We start from the raw sequence: 19100 nt of genomic DNA, 5'->3' as shown, positions 1-19100 counted from the left end.
ATAAATATGCCCTGCATAATTGCTTGTTTATATGGGCACTGGGCTCTTGAAAAATGTGCTGAATAAATTTTATATCAGGAAATATGGCACCAGCTACCCTGCAGCCATGCCATACATTGGTGATAGCGTGGAGATCAAGCGCGAGGATAGAAAGTACCAGAGTGGCCTTGCACAGCGGCTCGAGAGAGAGAGAGAGAGGAAGGGCCGTTAGAGCGGGGACCGGCTGTTAGAAGGAGTAGTGAGTCAGAGGAGAGAGAGAGAGGATCGGACGCGGAGAAGTGGATACCGCTGGAGGATCTCCGGTTTTAGGTGAGCGGAGCATCGAGACTTCACTCCTCTTCTCCCCGGGCACACTTGCTGACAACCCGAACCGACGAACAACGTAGCCGGAGCTTGCCGCGGCTCTGTACCAAGTTGTCACGTTTGAATAGAGAAAGGAGGATCACAAATGATATGTGATCTAAGGTGTGGTGATTACCTGCAGGAATAATCACCAATAATGTTTTCAAGTGACTGTATATATATAATTTTGTATTCTTTCAGCCGAGATGTGACAACATGGCTGACATGCAATGTCCTGCATTTGACCCCCATAGGTCCAGGCCAAAAGAGATCTGAAGACCATAAAGTTTTAGATGACATTCCTACATCAAAAGCAGAGATTTGCAAGCTCTGGATATTGAGGGCTGATAAGGCCATTTGTTGTTGTGTCAACAGAGGGGCTGTAAACAGACCAGAAATCCTGTTTCCTGGCTAATGTCATAAACCTCGCTTTCCCCCCTTGGCTGTTGCTAAGCACCAAGTATGTAAAACCTGGTGTAGGTGTTTTGTCCAGCAGGAAAGTGGTTAAAAATCCCAAGGGAGGGGGCCTGATGAAGCTGGAGACTATATCTGTCCCACTCATGAAGATAGGAGTTGTGATCTCTTGGGGATACAGCTAGTATGCTGGAGGTGACCTGAGTTTCTGTGAAGTCCCCCACAACAGAAATACTTAAAACTTGTTTGCGTAAGTGTAAAGATTTCTGTAAGTTTTATTTCCTTTTCATTTATTGAGATTGCTGTATTCTGTGTGTGTTTTTAAAATATTCTTAATAATCTTTGTAACCTTTTTGTAACCAAAGCTCTGAAGTATTCTTGAAATTAAAATCCTAATTTTAGTTCTGATCCTGTTGTTCTTATGAACTCCAACGCCTGTGTGGCTCACGTCTATCTATTTTTCTAAGTATTGCAGTGTGTGTGTGACAGGTAAAGCTAAAGACGCCTGCAACGTCCGTAATACGTTGAAAAGTCTTTGCTGGTGGCAGCTGAAAGTATTTAAATAATCCCGTGTGTCAAAATTGACCCCCGAACGGCGCATGCGGCAATTCTCAAATTGGCGTATTTGTGGAATTGGCCGGCAGCGTCGTCACAAAGTGGTGGCAAGCGGTGGGATGATAATTGTTTGTTTTTATCTAAGAACTTAAGTGAAGGTGGTAATAATTCCGTGAGCGGAACATCCACTTCACCAGAATCAGAACTCAGAGCTTTATTATAATTTTAAAATCCACACAGTGAGTGTCAATCTCTGTTCCCCTCCCCATCTCTTGTTTTTCTTTTCTATCTGTTTATTTGGCAAAAGCTGAGGTCCAAGATGTCTGAGTATAAGCAAATGAGGAAGGATGACCTTGTGCAGCTGTGCGAGGACAGAGGAATCGCCAGCACCAACAGGACCAAGGATCAGCTGATCCAAGCACTCCAAGAAGCCAACCAGAGGCAGGATGCGGAAAGGGATCAGACTGAGGAAAATGCTGTTGGGGGAAATTCTCTGTCCCTAGATACTACAACAGATACTGGTACCATTGCTAGGAGGAGGTCGGAGCACTCTACTAGTTCCAGTGATGATAGTGCCTTGGACCATTATTTGCAAACTGTCCTCAAACATAGGAGGGATACGGATGATGTGACACCTCTACAGCTGATACAGCAATATCGAGAGGCTGAAGAGCGTAAAGCCGAACGAGAGGCTGCAGAGCGTCAGGCCGAACGTGAGTACCAGCTGGAGCTGGCGAGGCTCAGAGGCCAGAGTGCTGTTGGTGACTCGGGTAGGAAAAAGCCCCGGCATGATCAATTTCCGGTGTTGGAGGCAGATGGTGACCTGGATACGTTTTTCAGGAGCTTTGAAAAAACTTGCCGACAGTTTGCACTGGACACCAGTCAGTGGGCAAGCTATTTAACCCCAGGGCTGAGGGGAAAAGCCCTGGAAACATTTGCAGACCTTCCCCAGGAGTAGAGATGAGCGCCTGAAATTTTTCGGGTTTTGTGTTTTGGTTTTGGGTTCGGTTCCGCGGCCGTGTTTTGGGTTCGAACGCGTGTTGGCAAAACCTCACCGAATTATTTTTGTCGGATTCGGGTGTGTTTTGGATTCGGGTGTTTTTTTCCAAAAACACTAAAAAACAGCTTAAATCAAAGAATTTGGGGGTCATTTTGATCCCAAAGTATTATTAACCTCAAAAACCATAATTTACACTCATTTTCAGTCTATTCTGAATACCTCACACCTCACAATATTATTTTTAGTCCTAAAATTTGCACCGAGGTCGCTGTGTGAGTAAGATAAGCGACCCTAGTGGCCGACACAAACACCGGGCCCATCTAGGAGTGGCACTGCAGTGTCACGCAGGATGTCCCTTCCAAAAAACCCTCCCCAAACAGCACATGACGCAAAGAAAAAAAGAGGCGCAATGAGGTAGCTGTGTGAGTAAGATTAGCGACCCTAGTGGCCGACACAAACACCGGGCCCATCTAGGAGTGGCACTGCAGTGTCACGCAGGATGGCCCTTCCAAAAAACCCTCCCCAAACAGCACATGACGCAAAGAAAAAAAGAGGCGCAATGAGGTAGCTGACTGTGTGAGTAAGATTAGCGACCCTAGTGGCCGACACAAACACCGGGCCCATCTAGGAGTGGCACTGCAGTATGTATGTATAAAGAAAGAAAAAAAAACCACGGTTAGGTGGTATATACAATTATGGACGGGCTGCCGAGTGCCGACACAGAGGTAGCCACAGCCGTGAACTACCGCACTGTACTGTGTCTGCTGCTAATATATAGACTGGTTGATAAAGAGATAGTATACTCGTAACTAGTATGTATGTATAAAGAAAGAAAAAAAAACCACGGTTAGGTCACTGGTATATACAATTATGGACGGGCTGCCGAGTGCCGACACAGAGGTAGCCACAGCCGTGAACTACCGCACTGTACACTGGTTGATAAAGAGATAGTAGTATACTCGTAACAACTAGTATGACGACGGTATAAAGAATGAAAAAAAAACCACGGTTAGGTGGTATATAATACAATTATGGTTGGACGGACTGCCTGCCGAGTGCCGACACAGAGGTAGCCACAGCCGTGAACTACCGCACTGTACACTGGTTGATAAAGAGATAGTAGTATACTCGTAACAACTAGTATGACGACGGTATAAAGAATGAAAAAAAAACCACGGTTAGGTGGTATATAATACAATTATGGTTGGACGGACTGCCTGCCGAGTGCCGACACAGAGGTAGCCACAGCCGTGAACTACCGCACTGTACACTGGTTGATAAAGAGATAGTAGTATACTCGTAACAACTAGTATGACGACGGTATAAAGAACGAAAAAAAAACCACGGTTAGGTGGTATATATTATAATACAATTATGGATGGACGGACTGCCTGCCGAGTTCCGACACAGAGGTAGCCACAGCCGTGAACTACCGCACTGTACACTGGTTGATAAAGAGATAGTAGTATACTCGTAACAACTAGTATGACGACGGTATAAAGAACGAAAAAAAAACCACGGTTAGGTGGTATATATTATAATACAATTATGGATGGACGGACTGCCTGCCGAGTTCCGACACAGAGGTAGCCACAGCCGTGAACTACCGCACTGTACACTGGTTGATAAAGAGATAGTAGTATACTCGTAACAACTAGTATGACTGACTATGACGGTATAAAGAATGAAAAAAAAACCACGGTTAGGTGGTATATATTATAATAATACAATTATGGATGGACGGACTGCCTGCCGAGTTCCGACACAGAGGTAGCCACAGCCGTGAACTACCGCACTGTACACTGGTTGATAAAGAGATAGTAGTATACTCGTAACAACTAGTATGACTGACTATGACGGTATAAAGAATGAAAAAAAAACCACGGTTAGGTGGTATATATTATAATACAATTATGGATGGACGGACTGCCTGCCGACTGCCGACACAGAGGTAGCCACAGCCGTGAACTACCGCACTGTACACTGGTTGATAAAGAGATAGTAGTATACTCGTAACAACTAGTATGACACTATGACGGTATAAAGAATGAAAAAAAAACCACGGTTAGGTGGTATATATTATAATACAATTATGGATGGACGGACTGCCTGCCGACTGCCGACACAGAGGTAGCCACAGCCGTGAACTACCGCACTGTACACTGGTTGATAAAGAGATAGTAGTATACTCGTAACAACTAGTATGACTGACTATGACGGTATAAAGAATGAAAAAAAAACCACGGTTAGGTGGTATATATTATAATAATACAATTATGGATGGACGGACTGCCTGCCGAGTTCCGACACAGAGGTAGCCACAGCCGTGAACTACCGCACTGTACACTGGTTGATAAAGAGATAGTAGTATACTCGTAACAACTAGTATGACTATGACGACGGTATAAAGAAAGAAAAAAAAATACCACGGTTAGGTGGTATATAATTATACAATTATGGATGGACGGACTGCCTGCCGAGTGCCGACTGCCGACACAGAGGTAGCCACAGCCGTGAACTACCGCACTGTACTGTGTCTGCTGCTAATATAGACTGGTTGATAAAGAGATAGTATACAACAATATACTACTATACTGGTGGTCAGGCACTGGTCACCACTAGTCACACTGGCAGTGGCACTCCTGCAGCAAAAGTGTGCACTGTTTAATTTTAAATTAATATAATATTATGTACTCCTGGCTCCTGCTATAACAACCTGCAGTGCTCCCCAGTCTCCCCCACAATTATTATAAGCTTTTATACATTGATGTGCAGCACACTGGGCTGAGCTGAGTGCACACAGACTGAGTCACACTGTGTGACTGCTGTGTATCGTTTTTTTCAGGCAGAGAACGGATATAGCAGAGAACGGATATATTAAATAAAAGTTAACTTAACAACAACTGCACTGGTCACTGTGGTAAACTCTGTCTGCACAATCTCTCTCTCTCTCTCTCTCTTCTAATCTATTCTAATGGAGAGGACGCCAGCCACGTCCTCTCCCTATCAATCTCAATGCACGTGTGAAAATGGCGGCGACGCGCGGCTCCTTATATAGAATCCGAGTCTCGCGAGAATCCGACAGCGTCATGATGACGTTCGGGCGCGCTCGGGTTAACCGAGCAAGGCGGGAAGATCCGAGTCGCTCGGACCCGTGAAAAAAAAAGTGAAGTTCATGCGGGTTCGGATTCAAAGAAACCGAACCCGCTCATCTCTACCCAGGAGCAGGATGGTGATTATGCTGCAATCAAGAAAGCCTTGTTAAAGCGTTTCAACATCACCCCTGAGGCTTACCGACAAAAGTTCAGAGACTCTAAGCGCAGTCCCTCTGATACCTATGTGGGACTGTTAGCGCAATTGTCAACCCATTTGCATCAATGGGTTGAGGGCTTGCAAGTGAAGGACTATGCTACACTGAAAGATCTCATATCCAGGAGCAGTTCATCACACTCTGCTCAGCTGAGGTCAAAGAGTGGGTCCTGGATCGGAACCCTAAGACATCCGAAGAGGCTGCTACCCTGGCAGACCAGTACACCAGCACCAGGGCTTCTGTGGCAAAGAAGAGCTGGGGAGCGCCAGGGCAAGTCGGGTGGAAAGAGCGGAGACCCGGTGGATCACCCCCACGGTCCTTTTCAATGAAACCAGCGGCTGCTGCATTTGTTGGGAGGGTGGGGGAAAAGCCTGTTTTGGCAAATGGCCGCAGGTGTTTTAATTGTGGTGAAGTGGGGCACCTAAGTCTTCATTGCCCCAAAAAGAAGAAACTTCCCACGGGGGGTCCGGCCATGAAACCGGTGCCCGCCGTACTGTGTGTCGAAGGACCCGAGGAGAGACCACGTGACAATCTACAAGCCGTCCAGGTAGGACACAAGGTGGCGTTTGGGCTATTAGATTCGGGTGCTGATCTGACTCTCGTCCATTCAGCGCTGGTGGACCCGGAGAACCTTATCCCGGGGAAGACTATTGCTGTACGGGGGGTGGGAGGGATCAACCCAGAGGTCCCTATGGCCAGAGTATTTCTGGACTGGGGGGTTGGGAGAGGTGTCCGGGACGTTGGGGTGCTGGACAATTTACCTGCCAGTGTGCTTCTGGGGACTGACCTGGGAAAGATGCACACTGCCTATGTAACTGGAAGTAATGTTGTTGATGACACAGTATTGCCAGATAACCCTGCTTCCCCTCAGGTGACCCTTGCTGATCCGCACATGAATGAAAATATATGTGATGCTGAGGATGTTACCAACCAGTGTGTACTAGAATCTAACCCTTTGCACTTTCACAGGGCAGAAATGTGTCACAATGCCTGTCCTAATGTAGAATTGTGTAATGTACCATTGACAGGTAATGCTGCAAGTGGGGTGAGGTGAATAATGTATGTAACCCAGGGTGTAAAACAATTCCCGTACTTGCAGTAATGACACGCAGAGCAGCAGCACAGAACAGCTGTGATTTAACCCCTGCAGGTGGGGAGAGTGAATCCCAAGCAACTAATCCCCCTCCACCCCCCGCACTCCTTACAGAAGTTGCAGGCTCAGATCCTGGCCAGGGGGAGGGGAGGGCATCATCTACTTTGTTCCCTCACACTGATCAGCTCATCAGAAGTGAGGTGTTCAAAGCAAAGCAACAGACTGATCCTAGCTTGACCTCTGTGAGGGCACAGGTCAATGAGGCAAACTTGGGAACAAAATCAAAGAGGATTATTGTTAAAAATGGTTTACTTTATCGAGAGTTCGCTGTCTCAGATGTAACTGAGGATACAGGTCCTCGCAAAACAGCTGGTTGTTCCCCAGACCTATAGGGAAGGGTTGCTGAAGATAGCACATGAGATTCCCTTAGCAGGACATATGAGTACAAAAAGAACCAATGCTCGTTTGAGGCCCAATTTTTTTTGGCCTAACATGGGGAAGGATGTTACCAATTACTGTCGCTCCTGCCATGCTTGTCAGATAGTTGGGAAATCGGGGGACGCATGCAAAGCACCTCTCATCCCATTACCAGTCATATCAGAACCATTTGCCCGGGTTGGTGTTGATATTGTGGGGCCCCTAGCTATACCCAGCAGCTCAGGGAAGGAATACATTCTCACTGTAGTGGACTATGCCACAAGATACCCAGAAGCCGTAGCACTCTCCTCAATCCGCGCAGATAAGGTAGCGGATGCGCTCATAACTATTTTCTCCAGGGTGGGGTTCCCACAGGAGATGCTAACTGACCAGGGTACCCAGTTCGTGTCCAACCTCATGCAGAGTCTCTGTAAGAAGATGCAGGTGGATCACCACATTACCTCAGCCTATCACCCCCAAACAAATGGTCTCTGTGAACGTTTCCATGGCACCCTAAAACAGATGCTGAGGACTTTTGTGGAATCCCAGGGAAGAGACTGGGAGAAGTTTTTACCGCACCTCCTCTTTGCATATCGTGAGATACCCCAAGAGTCCACGGGTTTCTCCCCCTTTGAACTCCTGTACGGGCGCCGGGTACGTGGGCCCCTGGATTTGATTAGGCAAGAGTGGGAAGGGAAATTGGTCACCCCTGAAACATCAGTAGTGCACTATGTAGTGCAATTCAGGGAGAAAATGCAGTCCCTAATGGAGATGGCGCAGAGCAACCTAAAGACTGCACAGACAAAGCAAAAGCAGTGGTATGACCGCAACGCCAGAGAGCGCGTCTTTGAAGTGGGGCAAAAGGTCTTAGCTCTGATCCCTATGCGGCAGAACAAGCTACAGGCTGCCTGGGAGGGCCCCTACACTATAGTACAGCGTGTCAAAGATGTCAATTATGTAGTGGAAAGAGGGGAGGGTCGTAAGAGGCAGAAGATGTATCACATTAACATGTTAAAACCTTATCATGACAGGGGGGCTTGTGTGTTCGCTGTGTGTAGCTTGCCTGAGGATGACCAGGAACCTGATCCCTTGCTGGATTTGGCCGCTGCGGCTAAAGGGGGGCGGTCCCTGTCAGATGTCCCCTTCAGTGACGAATTGTCTAAGGTACAGTTAGAACAGCTCGCTGACACACTGCGGCCCTACGAGTCCCATTTCACAGGGAGGCCTGGGAAAACACACTTGGTCACACATCATGTAGCTACTGGTAACCAGACCCCCCTCCGACAGCCAGCATATCGTGCCTCCCCAGCAGTGCTGGAGGCAATGAAGAGGGAGATTGATGAGATGCTGCAACTAGGGGTGATTCAACGTTCTCACAGTTCCTGGGCTGCCCCAGTCGTACTGGTCCCAAAGAAATGTGGGGGCACCCGCTTCTGTGTAGACTATAGACGGTTAAATGATGCCACTGTGTTTGATGCCTATCCCATGCCCAGGATAGATGAACTACTAGATCAGCTTGCCCAGGCACGTTACATCACTATCATGGATCTCAGTAGGGGGTACTGGCAGATCCCACTGTCACCTGAGGCCCGTGAGCGGTCCGCATTTATCACACCATTCGGCCTGTTTGAGTTTCTGGTCATGCCCTTTGGTATGAAGAATGCCCCTGCGTCCTTTCAGCGCCTGGTTAATGACCTGCTGGAAGGCCAGGAGGGACACGCAGTTGCCTACCTGGATGACATTGCGGTGTTCAGCCAGACCTGGGAGGAACACCTGATCCATCTGAATAGTGTGCTAAGTACAATCACTGGGGCCGGGTTAACGATTAAACCAGAGAAATGTCAGCTGGGCATGAGGGAGGTGCAATATTTAGGGCACCGTGTTGGAGGGGGTACCCTCCGTCCAGAGCCAGACAAAGTAGAGGCTATAACTGCGTGGCCTGTCCCAAAGACAAAAAAGCAAGTCATGTCCTTTCTAGGTACTGCAGGGTATTACAGAAAATTTATACCCCACTATAGCACGCTAGCCAAACCACTGACCGATTTGACCAAAAAGAAATTACCCCAGGTGGTCAAGTGGACAGAGGACTGTGAGAAGGCCTTTCTAGCACTGAAATCTGCCTTAGCCAAATCACCTGTGCTGCAGGCCCCAGATTTCAGAAAGAGGTTCATTGTACAAACGGATGCCTCTAATTATGGTCTAGGCGCTGTGCTCAGCCAGGTCAATGAGAAAGGGGAAGAGCATCCTATAATTTTCCTAAGTAAAAAATTACTTCCCCGTGAAGTTGCCTACGCCACCATTGAAAAGGAATGTCTGGCGATTGTGTGGTCTCTCCAAAAGCTACAGCCTTACCTGTATGGACGAGACTTCACAATAATAACTGATAATAACCCACTCGTATGGCTTAATAGAGTTTCTGGAGACAATGGGAAACTCCTCAGATGGAGTCTCACCTTGCAGCAGTATAATTTTACCATCCAGCACAGAAAGGGTTCTCAACACACTAATGCAGATGGTTTATCACGGCAGGGTGAACAAGTGGTCAGTAGCGCAGCAATGAGTCGGTGACGTGGGTCACCGCCCCTTGTGCGCCATTTGCCGGGGGAGATGTCACGTTTGAATAGAGAAAGGAGGATCACAAATGATATGTGATCTAAGGTGTGGTGATTACCTGCAGGAATAATCACCAATAATGTTTTCAAGTGACTGTATATATATAATTTTGTATTCTTTCAGCCGAGATGTGACAACATGGCTGACATGCAATGTCCTGCATTTGACCCCCATAGGTCCAGGCCAAAAGAGATCTGAAGACCATAAAGTTTTAGATGACATTCCTACATCAAAAGCAGAGATTTGCAAGCTCTGGATATTGAGGGCTGATAAGGCCATTTGTTGTTGTGTCAACAGAGGGGCTGTAAACAGACCAGAAATCCTGTTTCCTGGCTAATGTCATAAACCTCGCTTTCCCCCCTTGGCTGTTGCTAAGCACCAAGTATGTAAAACCTGGTGTAGGTGTTTTGTCCAGCAGGAAAGTGGTTAAAAATCCCAAGGGAGGGGGCCTGATGAAGCTGGAGACTATATCTGTCCCACTCATGAAGATAGGAGTTGTGATCTCTTGGGGATACAGCTAGTATGCTGGAGGTGACCTGAGTTTCTGTGAAGTCCCCCACAACAGAAATACTTAAAACTTGTTTGCGTAAGTGTAAAGATTTCTGTAAGTTTTATTTCCTTTTCATTTATTGAGATTGCTGTATTCTGTGTGTGTTTTTAAAATATTCTTAATAATCTTTGTAACCTTTTTGTAACCAAAGCTCTGAAGTATTCTTGAAATTAAAATCCTAATTTTAGTTCTGATCCTGTTGTTCTTATGAACTCCAACGCCTGTGTGGCTCACGTCTATCTATTTTTCTAAGTATTGCAGTGTGTGTGTGACAGGTAAAGCTAAAGACGCCTGCAACGTCCGTAATACGTTGAAAAGTCTTTGCTGGTGGCAGCTGAAAGTATTTAAATAATCCCGTGTGTCAAAATTGACCCCCGAACGGCGCATGCGGCAATTCTCAAATTGGCGTATTTGTGGAATTGGCCGGCAGCGTCGTCACACAAGTGATAAGGAGTCGGAGCTCGTCAGCGACGGAGATGGGGAGGCGGTACCTGTAGCGGCTGGTAATATCCTGGAGGAGATGGGCAACAAGAGTCCAGCCCCGTCAGAGGCGGTGTCAAAACTCCGGTAAGCGCTCCCAGAGCTCAGTACAGGGACCCTCGGCTAGACTGCTTTACATGGAGGTTCGGAGCCAGTGACAGGGACCTCAGTGAGGAGTGCAAGCATCACAGAGGTGGGTCCGCCTGATCGGAAAGCCCTAGATAGGTCGCTCCCTCCCAACGCCAGTGTTCCCCGTTTTACGAAAACTGAAATCAGCACATCTTAGGATTCACACAGATCGCAGGACTTGAGTAGTGCAAAGCGCATCCAGCATAGACAATGAATATGACGCTTACTCCGCATTACTAGGTGCATTACTAGTATTAGCCAGTGGATATAGTCCAGGGTGATATAGAGACTCTCTCATCCGTGACTTAAGTGAATTACACACCCAGTATCTTTAAGAGAGGCGGTGACCGCTGTATCCTTAGTGCTAGAGGCAGAGATGTAACGGAGTTGCATCACCTTCCCAGAGTATAGCTAGTTCCTGGGGAAAAAAACACAATTATACTTCTGTGTATAGCTAGTATAATGCTACAAAGGAGACAGGATAACTACTTTGTTGTAACAAGACAAGCGAATACAAAGTGTCAATTGTACAGCCTGTGTTAACTAGAACAAGAGACTCCAGAATAGAGATCAGGATAAACTAACAGCCTACCGGAACAGATTAGTTGTACCCCAGGAGCCACACTAATCCATAGGATAGACTGCAGATCAGACAACAAGGATAGTCTGGTTTCAATTAACCCGGGCAAAGAAAACACTTTGAGAGCTCTCATTAACTCCTTTGGTCGTGCACGTGCTTTACGGGACTGGGGATTTGTCTGGGTAAAACTGACTTTACTAATTATAGTGGGTTTGTTTATAAGAGTCATATTAAGATTTATTCCAGTTTAATTCGTTATTCTGGCAAGCCTTTATAGTTTAAAATAACATAATATATGTGAGGCTTATCTTAGTCCAGAAGTGTTCAAAGTCGTCTAGATGTAACTCGACTGATACCAGTCATTAGAGTCTATTGAGTGTTCATGTTTCATATGGTTGTGTGAAATACAGTAGGTAAATTTCTTTTCAGAAAAACGACGTGGATGGAGAGACTACCACTATTCTGCAGTAGCGGTATAATAAAGACCTCTTGTGTCCATTAGTCTAAATTTCCCCATTTGTTATGTCATAAGGCACTCCGTTTGTATTCGTTTATCTGTATTCTGATTTCACTATCAAAGTTAACTCTTGGTGTGCTGTATCATAAGAATTAATAAAACCGATCTTTCGTCAACACCGATTGTGACGTTTATTGCTGAAACCCCTTCAGACGAGAACAAGAGTAGCCCGGTTCTCACCCGGACTGTTACATACATACATACATACAATGGTGGCTGTTTTTTGGACTGCTTTGAAAATGGGTGGTTCTGTTGCTACTGTTAGGGAACAAGGGGGCAGATTTATTAAGCCTAGTGAAGTGATAAAGTGAAAGGTGATAAATTCCCAGCCAATCAGCTCCTAACTGCCATGTAACAGGCTGGGTTTGAAAAATGACAGGAGCTGACTGGCTGGTGCTTTATCTCAGTCCACTTTATCACTTCACTAGGCTTAATAAATGCCAGCTCTATGGGAGTGTGTCTAGAACTCCTGCGCACTGTGGGTTTTACAGAGCAACTGAGAGGCACAAGCCAAGTGTGGAAGATATCAGGGGCTCTGACTGAAAAGAATAAATACCATTCAGCCACGCTTTCCAGCTGGGGAGTAATCACAAGTAGTCTGTGGTCTGAGCTGAGGAGAGAGGCTGATGATGCGCAGGGTAATTAAGGTGTGAGCGCTGGGTGCCATGCTGACAGATCATTTACTGGACATCTTTGCGGATGGAAAGAGACATGGCTAACCAAGGCAGATCCTTACTGGATAGTGCATCTGAAGTTCTAGAACAAACTCCTCCAGAGACGTCAGCACTGTGACAGTAAATAGGAAGCTGCTCAGTCTGTGAAGGCGCTGTCCCCAGTGCTGAAACCAGCCCTGCAGCCCAAGCTGAGGAGTCCATGGGGGTCATTCCAAGTTGATCGCATGCTGCCGATTTTCGCTGTGCTTCGATCAGGTCTCTACTGCGCATGCACCGCTATGCGCACGCGCATCATACGGGTACAATGCGGATCATTGCTGAGCTATGGATTTAACGAAGAATCCATACGCACAGCCAATAACAAGAAGATTGACAGAAAGAGGGCATTTATGGCTGTCAACTGACCGTTTTCTGGGAGTGGTAGTGACATGTCCAAGCATTTGCAGGGCGGGTGTGTGACGTCAAGTCCGGCACCAAAAAGACTAAAGTGATCGCAAGGGCTGAGTAAGTTCAGACTTACTCTGAAACTGCACAAATTGTTTATGCAGAGCTCGGCTGCACAGGTGTTCACACACTTGCTAAGCGAAAATACACTCCTCTGTGGGCGGCGACTATGCATTTGCACGGCTGCTAAAAACAGCTAGCGTGCGATCAACTCGGAATGAGGGCCCATGGGCCTAATTCAGTGTTAATTGCAGCAGCTAATTTATTAGCAGTTGCCCAAAACCATGGGGGTCATTCCGAGTTGATCGCTTGCTAGCAACTTTTTGCTGAGCTGCGATCAGATAGTCACCGCCTATGGGGGAGTGTATTTTCGCTTTGCTAGTATGCGAACGCTGTTGCAACCGGCAGCACAAAAAAGTTTGTTGCAGTTTCTGAGAAGCTCTGGACTTACTCAGCCACTGCGATCACTTCAGACTTTTTGGTCCCGGAATTGACGTCAGACACCCGCCCTGCAAACGCTTGGACATGCCTGCGTTTTTCCAAACACTCCCAGAAAACGCTCAGTTGACACCCATAAACACCCTCTTCCTGTCAATCACTTTGCGATTGGCTGTGCAAATGGATTCTTTGTTAAATCCATCGCCCAGCACCGATCCTCTTAGTACCCATACGATGTGCCTGCGCATCGTGGTGCATATGCATGCGCAGTTTTGATGAGTTTTAACCTGACTGCAGTGCTGCAAAAAGTTGCTAGCGAGCGATCAACTCGGAATGACCCCCATGTGCACTTTATGGGGGAGCAGATATAACGTGCAGAGAGTAAGATTTGAGTGGGGTGTGTTCAAACTGAAATCTAAATTGCAGACCAACTGCTAACAAATTTGCTGCTGCAATCAACTCTGAATTACCCCTCAGGAACGCAGATATACGTGTACAGAAATCCCGAGGTGACTGGAGGCACTAAAGGTAACCCCACTTACCTAGCTCTATACACTGAGTGTATACAGCCTTTCTTGTTTAACAAGGAAATCACAACTTAAAGATGTCCAGTTTACATCCAAACAATCAGCAGTGAGTTTAATGAATGACCTTTTATTAAACACAACCTCCTTTTTCACGAAGACACTAAATAATTTTATGTTCCCACATGAGTCATATATATTTTTCAAAATGGTTTACAAGTTATACCACTTATCAGTAGCGGATCTTGCCACGGGCAAGCAGGACTTTTGCCCGGGGCTCCGCCTTCCGGAGGGCGCCGCACCATGGCAAGATCCGCCACTGCTGTGCCCTCCGCTGCCCACTGTGTCCCCCAGCTTTGCGGCTGTGTCCCCTGTGAAGGGAACTAGATGCTACGCGTCTAGTTTCCCTTCGTGGAGAGGACCTATTGTTGTGCGGTGCGCGATGACGTCATCGCGCACCGCTCAGCATTTAAGCGGCGTTACTACTGTACAGGGGGCGTAACTGACCACGCCCCCTGTGTTAAGCCACGCCCCCATTTCCTGCCCGGGGCGCAGAGAGGACTCGAACCGGCCCTGCCACTTATCTCTGGATTAACTACTTTTACCTAAATTCAGTGTGCAGGGAAGGATGAAAAGGTGCAGTTAGGCTTTGCAATTGCCTGTAAGCCCCTCAGCAGTTACTAAACTATAATTTATACAAAGTTGCTGAATGACAGAGAAAAGCCTTCATTAGAAATACTAAATCTTTATGTTAAATCTTTCAGTTATTGTATCTATATTACAATTTATAACCCTTTCAGACAAAAGAACAAATTGTTGTGTCAGTCATTTGGACCCAGTAATTTGCCAGGACAACCTGGGTCTAGCTTTCTACTAGGGTCAAAGTCCCAGGAATTTCATAGGGAGATGTTTTTAAATGTATTTTATAGTAGTCACTTATCTCCTCACTGAAGGTATGTGTTTGGTCTCTCTGAATTCAGCGCAAAAGTAATAAATGTGTAACAGTGCTAAAAACCAACCAATACAGTGAATATAGGACTAATGAAATTATAAAATGTATTAAAACAGATAAAACACATGCAGTCAATACATAAAAGAAAATAAATAAATACAAACATGGTAAAATATAAATGATTCTACACAGAAATATATACTTGTGATTGTCTTTGGTAATAAATCCATTAAAAATTATAGATAATCATAGAAAACACACTTGATACTTGAAAAAATCTATAGTAAAAAAACATTTGTGTCCACTTAAAGTTGGTAGCAGGCCTGTGGGAATATGTGCCACTGTACTAAATAGAAGGGCATTATTAGGCTGTAGGGACCGATAATGGGAGGGTGGAGGGTGGATGTCAACAGTGTGTGGTATTCAGTCTAAAAGCCTAACAAAGTCATATTCTCGTGGTTCCTTTCCTTCACCGCCAAGATGAGTGCAGTGTTTGGAGCTCCCCTGGCTTCCTGTATCTACAGTATGCTGATTTAGCATAAACTGTAGCATTAGGGGTGTTGTCCTTGGGTGCTTGGTTGTTCTCAGAAGGTGCTGTAGCCACAATGTAAGGGGTGTGTGATGTTCAATGCTCCTGCAGCTTTCCTATTCTACAGCCTTCCAACTCTACAATAATTCAGTAGTGGTAGGTGTAATCAAGTGCCTCATCTGAAGATGTGTAGCAGCGTCCCACACAGGAGACCAACCTCTGAAAAAATTATAAGTGTACAGAAATACATTAAAGTTCTGTATACAGTCAATCAGGACACTGCTACACATCTTTGGAGGAGGTGCTTCCCTCACCCACAGTTTGACTAGTGCCATCATGCCCAGGCAGCCTTGCTGGCACCAATAGTCTAACTATAAAGAACAATATTATTTAACCTTTTAATGACACTATTGCCTTTGCACCCAAAGACACGGGTGTGCCAAGAAAAGCTCTGAGCTGAAAGCCCAGGGCAGGTTGCCATTGGGGAGTAGGGAGGACACTCCATTGTTTGGGCAGCTCCCACTTCCCTAGGGATTGCAACCATGGCTTAACCAGTTTGGAGCTGGTTTCCATTATGGCAGTGGGACCCTATGCTATCAGTTGTCCCAGATAGTCCAGCCAAGTGCTGGTTATTTTCCAATACCAACCTAGGCTCAGAAACACAGGACTGGTTAATGATTTTGGAGGTGGAGAAGCTTCATGGTTAGTGGGGCAGACCATTGTGAGTAGAGGGATTGCCTTGCAGCACGCTACTCACCCATTTTTTGCTCAGGGGGGTATGCCCAGGAGCATGCCATCTGTTTAGAGTGTGAGGAGAGCCTGGGTTAAACCAGTATCTCTGGGTGTGCTGGACACCCCCCAAAATGGGTGGGGCATATGGCACCAGATCACATCTCTACCTGTGAAGCCACACACCCATTTTTGAGCAGGATCCCAGTATTGGCTTCCTTGTTTGGGGGCCACCCGACACAGGTCTTTTATTTGGGTTGGTTTGCCATCAGCTTTGCCACGGATTCTAAACCCGGGAGTTATCTATTCTTCTATCACAACAATCATGAATAGTTGGTCTGATAATCTATTGTCATTTAGAGATGGATTGTTCCTGCAAATGTATATGATATTTGCCTCTGCTGTAGTAATCTGATGTAAAACAGATGCAAATCTGATGTAAAATTGCAGGAAAACACAAACATGATGCATAGTAAATTTACCCCCAGGCTCATGAATCCTACAGTAGGAAGATGACTGAACAATTAAAAAAACTGTCCAGTCCTGTTTCATGCCAGTGGTAGGCAATGCTATCTGGACATTTCACAAGATTTGAAAGCACTGGTTATAATCGAGCAAATCTCCAATAACTAGTACCGTACAGTATATTTTACATTTCAAAATGTACATTTGTACATTTTGGCCCAAATGCATTAATCCTTAACAAGAGATAAAGTGGAGATGGATAAAGAGTGATTAACGACCAGCCAATCAGCTTCCTTTCTGCCATGTCACAGGCTGTGTTTGAAAAATGACAGTTGGGAGCTGATTGGCTGGCCATATATCACTCTTTATGCATGTCCACTTTATTTCTTGTTAAGGCTTAATACAGTACATGTGGTCCTTTATCTTATTGGATACTACTTTTCCAATGTACAGTAATCCTGTTCCCTTCCCCTCCCCATCATGTATCATACCCTCTCCTTATACTGTTTAAATACTTGAGATATTGGAATTTAATGCATAACTTTATTCAAATGAAACATGATTACATTGTTATTCTGATAAAATGTACTTCTATTTTTATTACTTAGTAACATTTTTGACAATTAATATTATTTACTTCCACTGCTATAACAAAGAGATATACTGTAGTAAAAAGAAATAACAGATGAAAAAATAAATAAAAGATAAATGCGCAATTATATAGAATGTTTTCAATTTTATGGTAAACAAACTTCCATTCCAAAAATAAAATAAAAATAAAATTAAACTGCGCTTATTGCTACTCTTACCTTTGTACAGATATAGGTCCAACTAAATTATGTCATACATGCCTTGACAGGCTACGGATTTTCCAAAAGTAAATTAAGAATATACATTGCAATAGTTGCAATATCATAATTCTTTCCTCTGGCCAAGCCAAGAAGCCAACTAAAATTTGCATACAATACTCCCTTCAAGAAAACTAACAGATAATGTACTACTTTTCTGCTCCTACCCCATTCCGTCGATTACGTTTTGCAGAGCATGGGCCACTTTCTCAAACAAAATGATTAATTTATTATTGGGAAAATTAACGAGGTAAGAGGTAAATTTCATAGTTGGGAGGGATCTGTACTATCCCCACTCCCACTGGAGCAATTGAGATCTCTTCAAGGGGCACCATTGACTTGATAGTAAAGTTCTGAAGCATTGTAGTGACATACAGGAAAATTTCCATATTGGCCAGGCTCATTCCAGGACAAATTCTCTTGCCTGAAAAGGAGAAGGTGGAGACAAAAGATGTTACACATTAGTGTGAGCCCCTTGGACTAAGCACCAATTACAACACTGCAGCCCATATAATGAAATATTTTCGTGGCATCCTCCTGGGAGGATATCGAGTATATGTAGTGGGATTTAAAAAAAAGTCCCTCTTAAGTCCTGCCGTAGACTAGAGTTCTAGAGGTTTTAAAGTTTCAAGTAGTCAGATGTCTTTCCCAACTCAAGCTATGAGGTGTCTTTAAAGATGACTTATGTCTGAGTACAATGCAACTTCAAACCCATCTTTATAGACCTTAATCTGTCTAGCAGTGGAGCATAAGTATTCTAAGCCAAAAACACTGATTGTAGATACAAGATCTACTGTCAAGAGATACACAAGGCCAAGAGTGGTGCTAGTGAGAGCCATGTAAAGCTGCTATGTGATCAAGTACATATAAAGTCATACTGGACATCCAAGACTCAAATTGTCAAGCCTATAAGCTTAGTGTTTAAAACTGTAAAGCCAGGGAGCCTGAGCCCATTGATAAGTTCATGTTGCATGTAATTTATGTGATGACCTTCTACTTAATGAAAGGGGCTGGAAAAATGTCAGTGAAGTTGAAAATTATTACTTTTTTTAAAATCAGGATAAACTGTAGCTCAGAGATTTTCAACCTTGTACAACTCGCGGCACACTGAACAAGACTTAAATATTACCAAGGCACATTCAAATATAATGGTGATGCATGGTGCAGTTGCGTGTCCTAGGATGTCATGTCGCAACTTCTCCATAGGTAACACCTGAACCACATCTAATAAAAAGCCAGAAGAGCCCAACATGGCCCGGGCCCAAAATTAGAACTGGCTCTGCAACCACTAAAGCCGCCAGTATTGATCGTTCCAGGGCCTCAGTAGCGGCACAACACTGACGGGGCTGACTGTGCTTCTATGGCGGCACACCTGGAGAATGCCCAGGGCACACTAGTGTGCCATGGCACACTGGTTGAAAAACACTGCTGTAGCTGATATAGGACCTTATTCAGAGTTCTACACTATTGCACAGCCACAAGGAAGCAGCTGTGCAT

The 19100-nt window shown here is 45.2% G+C and overlaps 1 protein-coding gene across 3 annotated transcripts in view; it reads right to left on the bottom strand.

Annotated features, from left to right (window-relative positions):
* Positions 1-15160: 15160 nt before the first annotated feature.
* Positions 15161-19100, bottom strand: part of LOC134949254 (cytochrome P450 2F2-like) — a 272832-nt gene continuing 268892 nt past the window's right edge. For all 3 annotated transcript variants that reach the window (XM_063937735.1, XM_063937734.1, XM_063937736.1), the window contains exon 13: positions 15161-18027. In XM_063937735.1, coding sequence (XP_063793805.1) covers positions 17846-18027 — 182 coding nt within the window. In that variant the 3' untranslated portion in view covers positions 15161-17845. The remainder of the gene's footprint in view (positions 18028-19100) is intronic.

This window comes from Pseudophryne corroboree, chromosome 8, assembly GCF_028390025.1.
Source record: "Pseudophryne corroboree isolate aPseCor3 chromosome 8, aPseCor3.hap2, whole genome shotgun sequence".
NCBI classification, from domain to species: domain Eukaryota; kingdom Metazoa; phylum Chordata; class Amphibia; order Anura; family Myobatrachidae; genus Pseudophryne; species Pseudophryne corroboree.
This window is presented reverse-complemented; position numbering and strand designations above follow the sequence as displayed.